Genomic DNA, 15,268 nt, shown 5'->3' with positions numbered 1-15,268 from the left:
TTGGTTTTTTGTTTTTGGTTTTCAGTTTTAAAAAAAAAAACTGAAAACAAAAAACGATAACGAACGGGCCCTAATGAAATTACTTTATATGTTTCAAGTTGTTGTACTCTTAGTTGGCTTTCACGATCGGGTTATCTGTCAATTTTTATTAGTCACCACAAGAAATGAAAGTGTTGAATTTTCAGTCAATTTTGATTTACTCACCACAACATCTACATTGTATAGCTTTTCGCGGAAGCATATATTGGTTATTTGGTTATTTGGTTATTTGAAAGTCGTTAAAAGTATTGGCTAGTATCTTCTCAACATTTTGGTTAAACTTAGTTTGAGATTGTTTTAAGTCGGATGGTGAGGTGGGATAAACAACGAGTAAGGTGAAATTGGGTTAAAAAGTCATCATAGGTTGGATTCTCGGACCACTTACATGCTGTAATTGGCTTTAAAAGCTCTTCTTAGAGTGCACATGGCCTACGGGTCGGGTGCATGTCCGGGTACTAGTCATACATAATTGGGTCAAATTGGTTATTGGTTAATGTTAGGTCAATTATAACTTCCATATCAAGTCAATTGATTGTTGGCTTTATACATTAGGTTATTGATGGTAGAAGTTTTAGGTAGGATTATCAAATTAGGTTATTTATTGTTGGCTTCAAAAATAATATGGATCTATGATGTTTAAATAACACGATTTGAATTTATCTCAACATACATTTTTGCTAGATCATGTATGAAATCTATGATAATGTAATAATAAATGTTATAGAAAAATTGCACAATGACGTTAGAATAATTTCAATTATGAGTTATTCTATTATGATATTAAGAATGGGGATGTCTTGTCAAAATAATGATGTGACCTAAAATACAAATTTAGGCTCCGTTTGGTTAATCCCTTCAATTTGAAGGGAAAATTATTTTACATCATTGAGAAAGCCATGTAAAATTAAAAATAGAGAAAAACAGTTATTCAAGGAAATGTTTTATGTCCTATCAAACGGAGCTTTAGAAACTCAAATGATAATGTGTCAAACTATAGATGAGTAGGTTGGGTAAAGAACAAGAGAACGGAAGGAAAGAAAATGAAAAGACATAACAAAACTTAATTTGTCAAACAAGTTATTGATCGTTGGAGATTTAATTTTTTTTTAGTTCACTTGAGATTAATTTGGTATATTATATTACCTTACATCATATAAGATTATAAGGTAAGTCACCACATCATTAAGGATGCGTTCTGTTCAACTTAAAAAATTAAGTTTCAGGTCCAATAAGTTCAGATAAGTTCAGATAAGTTCAGATAAGTTGCAATAAGGTCTAATAAGGGCAATAAGTTCCAATAAGGTCTAATAAGGTCCAATAAGTTCCAATCAGGTGCAATAAGTTCCAATCAGGTGCAATAAGTTCCAATCAGGTCTAATAAGGTCCAATAAGGTCCAAATAGTCAATGTTTAATAAACATTTGTATTATTGTCCATTATTTTGTTATTCATAATTTCATATCACTATTAGTTGATTATGTTATTATTAGAATTTTAATTAAAGTACCACAATGGTTATATAGTAGTGAAAGTATTGGGTCAGACCGTCTGACCCAATACCTTCCGTCGGACAGGCTTAGCCCATCAAAAACGCGCGGGCTTTTTTTTTCATATTTGTTTTGTTGATCAGCAGTTTTGTTTATTTTTAGAAAAAACATTTAACGGTTATTAGGTCATTATCTTTTTTCGAGTTTGAAACTGTTTTTTGGATATCTGCTTGATTCTCGCTAGTTTTAAAACTGATTCTTCTTCTTTTCAAAGAAACCGATATATTATTTACTGATTATTTCTAGAATTTTTCTGCTCTCTGCTTCTCTGCTGTTGAAACTTAGCGTGTTTTTTGTTCGTAATTCATTACTGTTGCATCGCAAATATGGTGAAGAGGATCAGAGATGATGATTCTAGGTATAATTTCGTTTGATTTTTGCTGCAAATTTTTTTTTGTTTTCAAATTTTTAGCGTTTTTGTTGTTGTAATTGTAATGTAGCCCGAAGTCGAAGAAGGTGAAGAGTGTCGCATCTTCAGGAAAATTTTTGCACTGTCTACTGCTGGGAAGAAGAAAGAGAAAGATGGTGATTATGATCCAAGGTAGATTTCAAGTTCTTAGTGTAGTTGAGATATTTTATTTTTCTATTTTTGGATGTTTTCAGTTTATTAGTGTATTTATTTCATGTTGTTAGGGTTTGTGTTTCAGTTTTTGTTGTTTTATACACATATGTTTTCAGTTGTTGTTGTTTTTAGTTGATATTTATATTCTTTCAGTTGATTATAGTATTCTTTCAGTTGCTACTTGTATTCTTTCAGTTGATGTTGTTTTTCAGTTGATATTTATATTCCTTCAGTTGATTCTTGTATTGTTTCAGTTGATTCTAGTATTGTTTCAGTTGCTTCTTATATTTTCTCAGTTGATATTGTTTTTGTTTCATTTAGACATTTCTACCTTTCTTTTGGTGTTTTTCATTTGTTTTTCTTTACTTTTTTTAAAAAATAAAGATGTGTAACTGAAAAATGAAAAAGTGTAACTGAAAAATGAAGTAGTGTAACTGAAACAATGTAAATTGTAACTGAATATTTTTAGTCTCATTGGAAAACAATGAAATAAAGAGTCATTATACTAAATGAAATAGTAAGAAGACCAACTGAAAAATAAAGAAGTCTAACTGAAAAATAAAGAAGTCTAACTGAAGCACTATTTAGACTATCTGAAAAACAAACAAGTCTATCTGAAGCACTATATAGACTAGCTGAAAAACGGAGAAGTCTATCTGAAAAACAAACAAGTCTATCTGAAGCACTATATAGACTAGCTGAAAAACGAACAAGTCTATCTGAAGCACTATATATATACTAGCTGAAAAACAAACAAGTCTATCTGAAGCACTATATTGACTAGCTGAAAAACAACAGTTTAAGTGAAGCACTATATAGACTAGCTGATAAAACAAACAAGTCTAACTGAAGCAATGTAAATTTTCAATGAAAATTTTAAGTGTAATTGGAATAGAATGAAATGAAAGAATAATTATACTAAATGAAATAATAAGGACTAGCTGATAAACAAACAAGTCTAAGTGAAGCACAATAAAGAAGTTACTTTGAAGGACTGTAGAGACTAGCTGAGAAACAAACAAGTCTAACTGAAGCACTATATAGACTACCTGAAAAACAAACAAGTCTAACTGAAGCACTATATAGACTAGCTGAAAAATAAACAAGTCTAACTGAAGCACTATGTAGACTAGCTGAAAAATAAACAAGGCTAACTGAAGCACAACAAATACTAGCTGAAAAACAAAGAAGTTACTTTGAAGGACTGTAAAGACTATCTGAAAAATAAACAAGTGTAACTGAAGCACAATTAATATAAGCTGAAATGCAAACAAGTCTAACTGAAGCACTATATAGACTACCTGAAACACAAACAAGTCTAACTGAAGCACTATATAGACTACCTGAAAAATAAACAAGGCTAACTGAAGCGCTATATAGACTACCTGAAAAATTAACAAGGCTAACTGAAGCACAATAATGACTAGCTGAGACACAAGCAAGTGTAACTGAAGCAATATAAATAGTAATATAACTATTCTTTCAGTTGATGGTGGTCTTCTTTCAGTTGATGGTGGTCTTCTTTCAGTTGATGTTGGTATTCTTTCAGTTGAACTTTGTATTCTTTCAGTTGATCTTTGTATTTTTTCAGTTGATGCTGTTTTTGTTTTAAGTTAGTTTTATTGTTTGATTAAACTTTCTTTCTTTCAGATGTGATAAATCATTGTTTAAGAAGAAAGGCAAATCTGATCTATCACCAATCAAGTTTTCATTTTCAAGATCTAATCCCGATAACAGAAAGACACATTTGATAGATCATATGTTTTTTTCATTATTCTCCTTTTATATTATATGATTGTTTTTTTTTTTTTTAAAGTTATTTTTGTTCACTTTTGTTAGGAATTTCACTGAGCAAGAAATGAAGTCAATTAGTCTACAAGTATTGTCAGACTATTCCCATTTAAATGAAGTGGTTAGTAATTTGAGTGATGAGCAAAAAAGAGACATTAGGGATATTGGGTTTGGGAGTCTCTTAGATATTAGGATAAAGAAGTTTTGTCCTAATCTGAATTTGGAGGTGTTGTTGAATTACAATGCATCTGGAATATGTTTTCAACAAAGAATGGTAAACTGATTTTTAATAAGTTTACCATTAGTGATGTTTTGGGTTACCGTGTCAGATAGACCAGTAGAGGTTATAGATGATGACGCCTTTAGGAGGAAAGGTAGTCAGATAGAGGCTGGAAGTGCCAGGAAGGATTGGCATAGGTTTCTTGGTATTTCTGACCCAAGAACCATACATTGGTAGAAAAAATTGGGATGATTTGTTTAAGAAATATCAATCCGGGGATGATTTAAGAAGTTATTTGTTATCTTTTCGTTGTCCAAGCTTCTAATGTCCTATAGCTGATTTAGGGCCTGTGCTGAAATGTGCCAAGAGTTTAGAAGATGCATCTACAATTTCAAGTTATGACTGGTGTGGATATATATTGAGAAGTCTTTGCTGCTGTTTTGGACTGTCATCAGTCTATTATGATGAAGAAGAATGAGCTTGGACAAAGAAAGTACATTCAAGCTTCGGGGATGCGTTAGCGCTTTGACTCTTGCTGTTATTCACAACTTCAAGTGTCGTAATCTGGATTATTCAAATGTCAGTAAGCCATTTATCACTTATTGGCAGGAAGAGAAGGATTTGAGTAGTGTTGTGAAGCAGTTTGAGATCAACATGGATTTTATTCTGCCGGTGAAGCGTGAAAAACGAAGGTTGAGTTTAAAAGCTCCTAGTGTTAGTGCTGCTAGTAGGAAGTCTGGTTCTCCTATAATAAGGTGGTTGAGGGTCCATCACCTTCAACTAGGCAGCTTATTATGGATCTTCCTCATAGTTTGATGACTGATGAGGAAATAGATGCTCTTGATGTTCCTGTGAGTTTCATTTATCTTATGTTTTTATTTTTTTACTCTTGAACTCTAAGTGAAGACTGTTAACCTCTAACTGAAATAATGTCAGTTCTAGCTGAAGAGCAAATAAGTCTAACTGAAAAGTAAAGAAGTGTAACTTAGAAATAAAGAAGTCTAACTGAAACTATTAACTGAAGAGTAAATAAGTCTAACTGAAAATTATATTAGTCTAACTGAAAAGTAAATAAGTCTAACTTAGAAGTAAATAAGTCTAGCTGAAAACTAAATAAGTCTAACTGAAAATTAAAGAAGTCTAACTGAAGAGTACATAAGTCTAACTGAAAACTAAATAAGTCTAACTGAAGAGTACATAAGTCTAACTGAAGAGTACATAAGTCTAACTGAAAACTAAATAAGTCTAACTGAAAACTAAATAAGTCTATCTGGAAACTAAATTAGTGTAACTGAAAACTAAATAAGTTTATTTTTATTTCATTTAAGTTTTCATTTGATAGTTGGATTCTTTCAGTTGGTCCTTATATTTTTGTTTATGTTGTTCTGTGTCATCATCATATTGATTTGTTTGTTTATTTTGTTTTGCTCTTTTAATTGAAGGAATATGTGAAGAACATGCACAAGTTGAAGAGGAATGCGCTTGCATTCTGTCAAGTGAATTGGAGATTGCCCAAATATTCGGGAGGAAGGCGAGAAGCTGTCTCAAGACAGTATTTCTCTGGATGATAGTGAAGTATTTAACCCAGATTTTCTGAGTCAAATTGACGACATATGCAAGCGTCATTTGGAAGCGAAAGACAGTGCAAACAAAGTTGATCCTACAATTTCACTATTGGTGAAGCGGCCTGTTGAATTGGAGTTTGGAAGAAATGAAAATGTTCCTGATTTGGATTCTGGTGTTCATGGAGTTGAAGAGAAAGAAGGAAGTAAGTTCCTTTCATTATATTTTTTCATTTTGTTGTTGTAGTTTTGTAATCTGGTTGGAATAAAAATTTTAGACTCTAACTGAAAGAAATGTTTAATGAAGAAGTGAAATAGCTAACTTTGAGACTCTAACTGAAAGAATAAAAAGACCAACTGAAAACTTTGACAGTCTAACTGAAATAATATGAACACCAGCTGAAAATGAGATGAATACTAAATGAATTTTTTCACTTCACTTAAGTTTTCATTTGATTGCTGGATGTTTTCAGTTGATTTTTTTTTTCATCTGTGGAAACATTGTTTCAGTTCATGTGTATTTAGTTGTTTTTTTATGTTTTGAATGAAGATGATGAAAAGAAGGAGAGGAGGATGAGAAGAAGAGGAATGCTGATGATGATCAGCATAAAGATGATGATGATGATGATGATGATGATGATGGTGATGATAAGGATCACCAGAATTATAATGAGACAAAGGATGATGATGCTGATGATAATGGTGATGCTGGTCTTCAAGGAGATGAAGACAAAGGAGGAGATAAGGATGCTGGTGTTCATGGAGATGGAGAGGAAGGTGGAAGTAAGTTCTTCTTATTGTATTGTTTCAGTTTGCTTAAATGAAAAAGTTAAATAGCTAACTGAAAGAATAAAAAGACCAACTGAAAAGTCTGATATTCTAACTGAAATAATATTAATACTAGCTGAATATCATATAAATACCAAATGAAACTTTTGGTATTTGTTTTTATTTAATCTGGTGGAAAAATTGTTTCAGTTTGTCAATGAATTGATTCATTTTTGATTTTGTGTTTTTCAGTTATTGTGTATTTATATTTTTTTTTATTGTTTTTGTTTTTGAATGAAGATAATGAGAAAGAACCAAAGGAAGATGATAAGAAGACTGGCAATGCTGATGATGATGGTGGTCTTCAAGGAGATAAAGAGAAAGGAGGAAATAAAGAGTTGGATGCTGGGGTTCATGCAGATGGAGAGAAAGGAGGAAGTAAGTTTCTTTATTTTATACTAATTGAAAGAATTCAAAGACCAACTGAAAAATGTGATGCTCTAAAGGAAATAATATCTTATAAATAGCAACTGAAATACTGTTTAGTTTGTAACAATATGAAAACGAACTGAAAAATAAATAGGGCTAACTGAAGTATATAAAGACTAGCTGAAAAATAAACAAGTCTAACTGAAGCACTATAAAGACTACCTGAACAATAAACAAGTCAAACTGAAAGAATATTCAGACCAACTGAAAACTTTGATACTCTAACTGAAATAGTATTAATACCAACTGAATATCATATAAATATCAAATGGAACTTTTTATATTTATTTTTTATTGTTTTTTGTTTTTGAATTAAGATGTTGAGAAAGAACAACCAAAGGAAGATGATAAAAAAGGAGATGCTGATGATGATCAATTAAAGGGGCTAAGGATAAGGATAAGTGTAAGATTTCTACACACGTCCCTACTCGCACCGCTGCTGGTATTGATCTTGTGATCTTCTACTCCAACTCCTCCTCCTCCTCCTCCTGTTGTTGAAGCTGTTGAGAATGTATATAGCAGAAAGTCTTGGAGAGTTGATTCTTCTGCTAAAAGGAAAAGATTCCTGATTTCGATGGCCCTTCATTCCAACTATTAATCCTAGTCCTGTTGTTGAGGATGTTGGATTTGCAGACAGTGCAGAGAGTGGTGAGGGTGTTGGAAGTTCAATTCCAATCATCACTCCAGTAAATGTAAAATATCCTCGAGTAAGTATAGTTTTAGTTTGTGTTTTAATTTGTTTATTTTTCTGTTTCAGTTAGTGTATGTTTCTTGTCATTTAGTATATCTTTTATTTCAGTTAGTGTATGTTTGTTGTCAGTTAGTGTTTGTTTCTTGTCAGTTAGTATTAGTTTATGTTTGAGTTAGTGTAAGTTTCATGTCAGTTAGTGTTTGTTTCTTGTCAGTTAGTATTATTTTATGTTTCAGTTAGTGTATCTTTCTTGTCAGTTAGTAATAGTTTATTTTTCATTTGGTTTGTGTTTCTTGTCAGTTAGTATCTGTTTCTATTTTCAGTTATTATATGTTTATCTTTCAGTTAGTATAATGTGTCATTTTTTTGATATTTTAATTGAATGCAGGGTGATGGCTCTTATTCTGATCAATCATCATACAAATCCTACAAACCTCAGAAACAATCAAAGTCAGAAATTCCTTCAACACCTGAATTATTGAAGGGGTGGGACTATGACCCTACTTCAGAGAAAGTTGTGAGAGTTAAGGAACCAGGTGATGATTATGACGATGAAGGTTTGGAGGACCTCATTGATAGGGTTTGTGCACAAGGAGTCGGTTCATCTTCTGACAAGGCTAAAAAAGAAGAGGATGAGAAGGAAGCTGGTGTTGTTTCATCTTCTACCCCTGGATTGCATGCTGTTCCTGTCAACAATCATGGCATAATATTGTGTCGAAGTTTGCAACATTATAATAAATATTTGAGTGATCTGTCTCCTGAGCAGAGGTTGCTGGTTGATTATCTATTTTACAATGAGTATGAAGATGTTGCATTTATGTCATTGGATACAGATTCTGAAGAAGTGAAGATGAAAAATCAAATTATGCAAAGTGAACTAACAAGTGATCTCATTGTGGATTTTGATAATCCTCATAGCAACTATGCGGTTCAGTTGTACAAATTCGACTTAATTAGCATGCCTCGTCAAGGTTGGCTCACAAGTGGAGTTATTGACGGATGCGCCTTCATGTTCAATAGGCAAGAAGAGGAATCACCTTCTGCAACAAGGAGATTCTGGTTTAATATTATGCCTTTTGTAAGTGTTTATTGTTATTGCTTAGTTTTATATGTTTGTTTTCATTTGGTCATATTATTTTTTGTTGGTCATCTCTGTTTTTCAGTTTGTCATGTTATGTTTTTCAGTTGGTCATATTATTTTTTCAGTCTAATAAAAAGTAAATAAGTGTAACTGACAACTAAATAAGTCTAACTGAAAACTAAATAAGTCTAGCTGAATAATAAATAAGTCTAAATGAAAAATAAAGAAGTCTAACTGAAATAGTGGAAATGCTAACTTAAAATTTCATAACTTAAATGACAACTAAATGAGTCTAACTGAAAACTAAATAGTCTAACTGAAAACTAAATGAGTACTGAAAAGTAAATAGTCTAACTGAAAGTAAATTAGTCTAACTGAAAAGTAAATAAGTCTAACTGAAAACTTAATGAGTCTAACTGAAAACTAAATAAGTCTAACTGAAAACTAATAAGTCTAACTGAACTAAATAAGTCTAACTGAAACAAATATAACTGAATAATAATAGTCTAACTGACATTTAAATAAGTCTAACTGAAAACTAAATTTGGTCATATTATTTTTTCAGTTGGTCATCTTCTGTTTTTCAGTTGGTTATCTTCTGTCTTTCAGTTTGTCATATTATCTATTTTCTTTTGTTGTAGAACTATATCAATTGGTTGTGTGCTGAGAAGGTAAAAAAGGTTCAGTTTGAGAGTGAGATTGCTGAAAATGAGATTATTTTGAAAAAGCTGGAGGGCACTAGTCAGTATGATCAGAAGTTGAAGGAATGGGAAGAAAAGAAGAAAAAGCTGGTTACAAAAGATGATGATTTATACTACAAGAAATGTAAGGAAGCTATTTCTTCATGGGTGAAATCATTTCCAGGGAATGATATTCGAGAAGCTGAACTGGTTAGTTGTATTATTGTTAACCATTTTTTTATTTGTTTTGATTTCACTTAGTATTATTTTATGTTTTATTTAGTGTAGTTTGTTGTCAGTTAGTGTATGTTTCATGTCAGGTGTATTAGTTTATGTTTCATTTAGTTTATGTTTTTTGTCAGTTAGTGTATGTTACTTGTCAGTTAGTATTAGTTTATGTTTCAGTTAGTGTATGTTCCTATTTCAGTTAGTGTATGTTAGTTGTCAGTTAGTACTAGTTTATGTTTCAGTTAGTGTATGTTTCTATGTCAGTTAGTGTATCTTTCTATTTCACTTAGTGTATGTTACTTGTCAGTTAGTCCTAGTTTATGTTTTCAGTTAGTGTATGTTTTTAGTTCAGTTAGTGTATATAAATGAGTTGGAGTAATTTACATTTCAGTCATTGTTTTCAATCTTTCAGTTAGTGTATGTTTATGTTTCAGCTAGTGTTTTTAGTATGTCAGGTAGACTTATTGCTTTTGCATCTTATGTTTATCTTCCAGATTTTTGTTCCTGTTCACAAGGATGATCATTATACTGTCTTGGTGCTGAACAAGAAAGCTAAAAGGATTGAAAATATTGACAATCGTACAGACATGAAGGACATTGATAGATATAAGCATGAGGAATTTAACGGTCTTACATACTTTGTACGTACCTTTTTATGAGTATTTGTATTTTTTTTTTTGTTCCATTTTATTACTTGTTTTTTAATTGTTGTTTACTTTTGATCTTCAAATACAGTGTCGTGCTTTTGATTCTTTTATGCAAGATACTATGAGATGTCGTGATTTTGATCATCTCCACCATTGGCAAACATCAACTCTTTATTTCCCTTGGAGAAGCAAGGACAACAATTTTGATTGTGGTGTCTATGCAATCAAAACCATGGAGTTGTATGATGGTCAAAATACTAACCATTTTGCACTTGTTGACCTGAAAAGGGTATGATTACTTTATTGTTTTTAGGGAGTATTTTGCTTATTAGAATTCTGTTTTTGAAAGTTTTTTAATAGAAAAGGGTATGATAGCCAGTTAGTGAAGGACTTGAAAGACTAGCTGAAAAACAAAGATGTCTAACTGAAGCACTATAAAGACTAGCTGACAAATAATTAAGTCTAACTGAAGCACTGTAAAGACTAGCTGAGAAATAAACAAGTCTAACTGAAACACAATAAATACTAGCTGAAAAACAATCAAGTTCTAACTGAAACACAATCATTACTAGCTGAAAGCATTATAAGGACTATTGAAAAACAATGAAGCACTATAAAGACTAGTTGATGTTGGGTTGTTTTCAGTTAGTTTTATTTTTTAATTGTTACATTTCTGTTTTTGAAACTTTTTTAATAGTGTTGATTTTATTATTTTTCAGGCAGCCACCAAAAACCTTGAGCGGTGCAGGCTTGCGCTTCGTCTTGTGGACCATCCTTTAAACAAACTGAGAGAGAAAGTGAAGCATGACTGTTATGTTTGGTCTTCAAACAAACCTCAACTGATGGCAAGACAGAAGTTAAGGAAGGATAAAGAGATTGTTCTAGATAAATTAGCATGTAATCGATCAAAGATGACAAATAGAAAAGAAGCACACATTTTACGGCGAAGGAGGGATCATGAGGCGAAAGTAGAAGAGGTGTTGAATAATAATTTTGGAGACAAAGTGAAAATAGAGCAACCGTTGAAATTTCATTATTCTTAGTTGCCAAACTATTTTTTTTTTGATTTTTTATTATAATGTACAGTAGAAATAGCACACCATTAAATTTCTGTAATGTACAGTAGAAATAGCACACAACTCATTATTTTTTTTTATCTTTATAATTTACATTTACACTTACTTTGAATGGAATACATTTGTGTAAATGAAGTTGTTTGAATAATTGGAAAAATACAATCACCAACTGAAAAATGAAAAATCTAACTCATAATAATAAGTGTATGACATATATTTGTAAATATAAATTTTAAGTCTAACTGAAGCACTGTAAATAGTAGCTGAAAAACAAACAAGTCTAACTGAAGGACAATAACGACTAGCTGAAAAATAAAAAGTCTAACTGAAGCTCTATAAACACTAGCTGAAAAATAAAGAACTCTAACTGAAGCACAATTAATACTAGCTGAAAAATAAATAAGTCTGACTGAAGGAAATTAACACTAGCCTGAAAATACAACGATCTAACTGAAGCACAATTAATACAAGCTGAAAATTAACATAAGTCTACTGATACAGCTTCCCTCAAGCTGAAAAATAAATAAGTCTAACTGAAGCACAATTAACACTAGCTGAAAAATACACAAGTCTAACTAAAGCAGTATAAAGATTAGCTGAAAAATAAACAAGTCTAACTGAAGCTCAATTAATATAAGCTAAAAAGTAAACAAGTCTAACTGAAGCACTATAAATACTAGCTGAAAAATAAACAAGTCTAACTGAAGGACAATAAATACTAATATTACTGAATTTCGAGTAGGTGAGAAATAAACAAGTGTAAATTTGAATACAATTACTGATTGGAATACAATTGAAAACTAATATTATTTGTACACTATTCAACTTGAGGTACATTTGGGGTTTTTGTTCCATATTCATTCGGATGCCTTGTCTTCATTTTACGCTTCTCAAAATGTCCTTTTACTCTCTTGTTTCCCTTTGGGGTCTTCTTTTGTCTTTATCACCTCAGGATTTTCAACTGTCTGTCTTCGTAGTTCTTCGTCTTCGATTTCTTGTTGTTTTTGTTGATCGGTCTTGAAAACTTCTTTCACTGATTTGTATAATTCCTTCAACGACTTGTCACATAATGTTCTTGCATCCTCATTTGATTGACATATTGACACTAGGTTGTAGAAATTCTTGGTTATTGCATGTCTCCATGGTGTCCACAACAGTGCATTTTGGCTTTGGTCCTTGTCTGTTGTAATAAATGTTTCTTAGTCAATTATTTCATTTCACTAACTAAGTTTTTCAGATAGCTTATAAATTCTTTCAGGTGGTGTGTTAATTGTTTTAGTTAGTTAAGTGTTAAACCCCACACCCCCCCAAAACCCCCCACCACTAATATCCCCCCTCCCACACACAAACAAAACCCCCAATTAATTTTCTGTTAGTAACATTAATGGATCAGTTAGTTATACTAATTTTTCAGCTGGAGCCTTTTTTTTTCAGTTCACTAATTAAATCTTTCAGGTGATCAGTTAATTGTTTTAGTTGGAGTCTTCATTTTTTCAGTTAGTTGCATTAATTTGTCAGTTAGTCATATTGATTTATTTCACTAATCTTGAACATTCTCCCATACTGCTGACTTTGCAAGTCTTGTCCATCTCTTAAGGATATATTGTTGTGGTATTGAAATATGCTGAACATGTGCATGACCCTTATTATGTGAAAGCAAAGCATCCCCGTCTCTGTGAAGCATTGACATGAGCACACTAATTCTGTTGTAGCCTCATCGTATGCTACTGTATGTGAATTGGTGAAATCTTCTTCTGGTGAGACTTCAAACAACTTCAGCTCTGAGTTTTCTGTTGCAAATGCTCGTAAAAAGGATGACATTGCCCACTCATACTCTGTTTCAAAGTCATTATACAGTGCTAGTGTGTATACATCAGCTGCATGTTTCAGAAGCTTTGATTTGGATTTGACGGCTTTGGGACGTTCGGTTATGTTCCGGAAGTTGTCACTAGTTTCATTGCTTCTCCATCTTTTCACTATTTGCTCAAATATATGATAGAATTCAAACAGGTTTGTTGTTGCTTTTGCATTGAATGATATTGCCTTATTTGTGACTTCACTTCTTTGTGATGATAAGATTCCAGCTGAAAACATATCCCTATTTAACGCGGTGCACCACTTGTGTCTCTGATCATATACTTGTTCGAACCATTCCTTTTTCTCGTGTCCATACAATTCCATCATTTTCGTCCACAATTCTTCAAAGCCTGATTCATTTTGACACCCCATCAAGTAGTTCTTGAACATGTTCTTGAAGTCTTCATTGGTCTTGAGGGATCCGAAGTGGCTTACAAAGTTCTTCTCTATATGCCAAAGGCAAAGCCTATGTCTTGAATTTAGGAAAACCTGTTTTAGATAGTACATATTATGCTAGAAATCACTTTCATTTGAATGCTTGTGAATCTAATTGAAATAGTAAAGAAATAATATGAAGACCAACTGAAAAATAAAGAAGTCTAATTGAAACAGTGTAAATGCTAACTGAAAATTTCATTAGACAAAAAGAAGTAATATGAAGCCCAAATGAAAACTAAATGAGTCTAACTGAAAACTAAATAAGTCTAACTGAAAAGTAAATTAGTCTAACTGAAAAGTAAATAAGTGTAACTGACAACTAAATAAGTCTAATGGAAAACTAAATAAGTCTACCTGAATAATAAATAAGTCTAAATGAAAAATAAAGAAGTCTAAGTGAAATAGTGGAAATGCTAACTTAAAATTTCCACTAACTTAAAATACAACTAAATGAGTCTAACTGAAAACTAAATAAGTCTAACTGAAAACTAAATGAGTCTAACTGAAAAGTAAATTAGTCTAACTGAAAAGTAAATTAGTCTAACTGAAAAGTAAATGAGTCTAACTGAAAATTTAATGAGTCTAACTGAAAACTAAATAAGTCTAACTGAATTATAAATAAGTCTAACTGAATAATAATTAACTCTAACTGAAAACTAAATAAGTCTAACTGAAAAGTAAATTAGTCTAACTGAAAAATACCTTTTCAATTGCATTGCCCATTGCCTTATCTTGATCAGTGAAAATTGTCTTTGGCTCTTGTTGGCACATTGCTCTCTTGAATGTTTCTAGTAGCCATTCAAAGCTCTCTTCCTTTTCATTAGTTATGAAAGCACATGCAAACATTGTTGTTTTCCAATGGCAATTTATGCCAACAAATGGTGCACATATCAGTCCATATTTGTTTGTCCTATATGTTGTGTCGAATATCATAACATCTCCATATGCTTTGAAGTCCTCCAACATCATTGAATCTTGCCAAAAGTAGCTGACAATGTTGTTATGTTCCCCAAATTTCAGCCTGTAGAAGAATGCAGGATCATCATCCGCTCTTTGCTGAAGTAAATCCAACACGCTCTGCATATCCTTTCCTTCAACCAATCTTGTTCTGTACTGTGTGATATAGTTTAGATGGTCCCTTTTGTGTGACCCACTACTTCTTCTGATCCAGCCTCATGACACAAAAAGTTGTATGCATGCATTGGCTTTATGCCATATTCAACCATTGTTTCTATTAGTTGTCCTTTTTGTTCAGTTATCTTCCTTTCTGATTTCAGATGATGTATTTCTTGTTGTATTACCAACTCATGGTTGTGCTGCAACTCATGAGCTACTACAACAAAGTCTTGACCAGGTTTTTCTTGCTTAAATCTGACCATGGCTTTGCATGCTGTTCTTGTTTCATTGACTACTCTTTCCTTTCTTTCCTTGGTTGGCTGCTCAACATCTGGTATCTGAACATGTTGTTGTTGTGTGTCTTTTTCTTTTGGTTCTGTTATTTTGTTTGTTGATTTTGAGGCTCCTTCCTTTGAGCAAACCAAGTAGAATTCGTATATTGAATTATCAATTCTCCTCCTCCTTAGAGTTTGTTTC

The 15,268-nt window shown here is 32.0% G+C and overlaps 1 protein-coding gene across 1 annotated transcript; it reads left to right on the top strand.

Moving 5' to 3' along the window:
- Window positions 1–8,035: 8,035 nt before the first annotated feature.
- LOC130590906 (uncharacterized) lies at window positions 8,036–11,408 on the top strand. The gene is made up of 5 exons (XM_057393666.1): window positions 8,036–8,746; window positions 9,391–9,639; window positions 10,152–10,298; window positions 10,393–10,593; window positions 11,024–11,408. Exons 1-5 carry the CDS (start codon window positions 8,051–8,053, stop codon window positions 11,345–11,347), a joined length of 1,617 nt encoding a protein of 538 aa, XP_057249649.1. The 5' UTR covers window positions 8,036–8,050; the 3' UTR covers window positions 11,348–11,408.
- Window positions 11,409–15,268: the final 3,860 nt, after the last annotated feature.

This window comes from Beta vulgaris, chromosome 3 (assembly GCF_026745355.1).
Source record: "Beta vulgaris subsp. vulgaris cultivar EL10 chromosome 3, EL10.2, whole genome shotgun sequence".
Lineage (NCBI taxonomy): Eukaryota > Viridiplantae > Streptophyta > Magnoliopsida > Caryophyllales > Amaranthaceae > Beta > Beta vulgaris.
This window is presented reverse-complemented; position numbering and strand designations above follow the sequence as displayed.

Coding starts and splice junctions, on each gene's coding strand:
- LOC130590906 (XM_057393666.1), top strand. CDS start 8,051: ATGCAGGGTGATGGCTCTTATTCTGATCAATCATCATACAAATCCTAC. Junction 8,747..9,390: donor GGTTTAATATTATGCCTTTT/GTAAGTGTTTAT, acceptor CTTTTGTTGTAG/AACTATATCAATTGGTTGTG. Junction 10,594..11,023: donor CACTTGTTGACCTGAAAAGG/GTATGATTACTT, acceptor ATTATTTTTCAG/GCAGCCACCAAAAACCTTGA.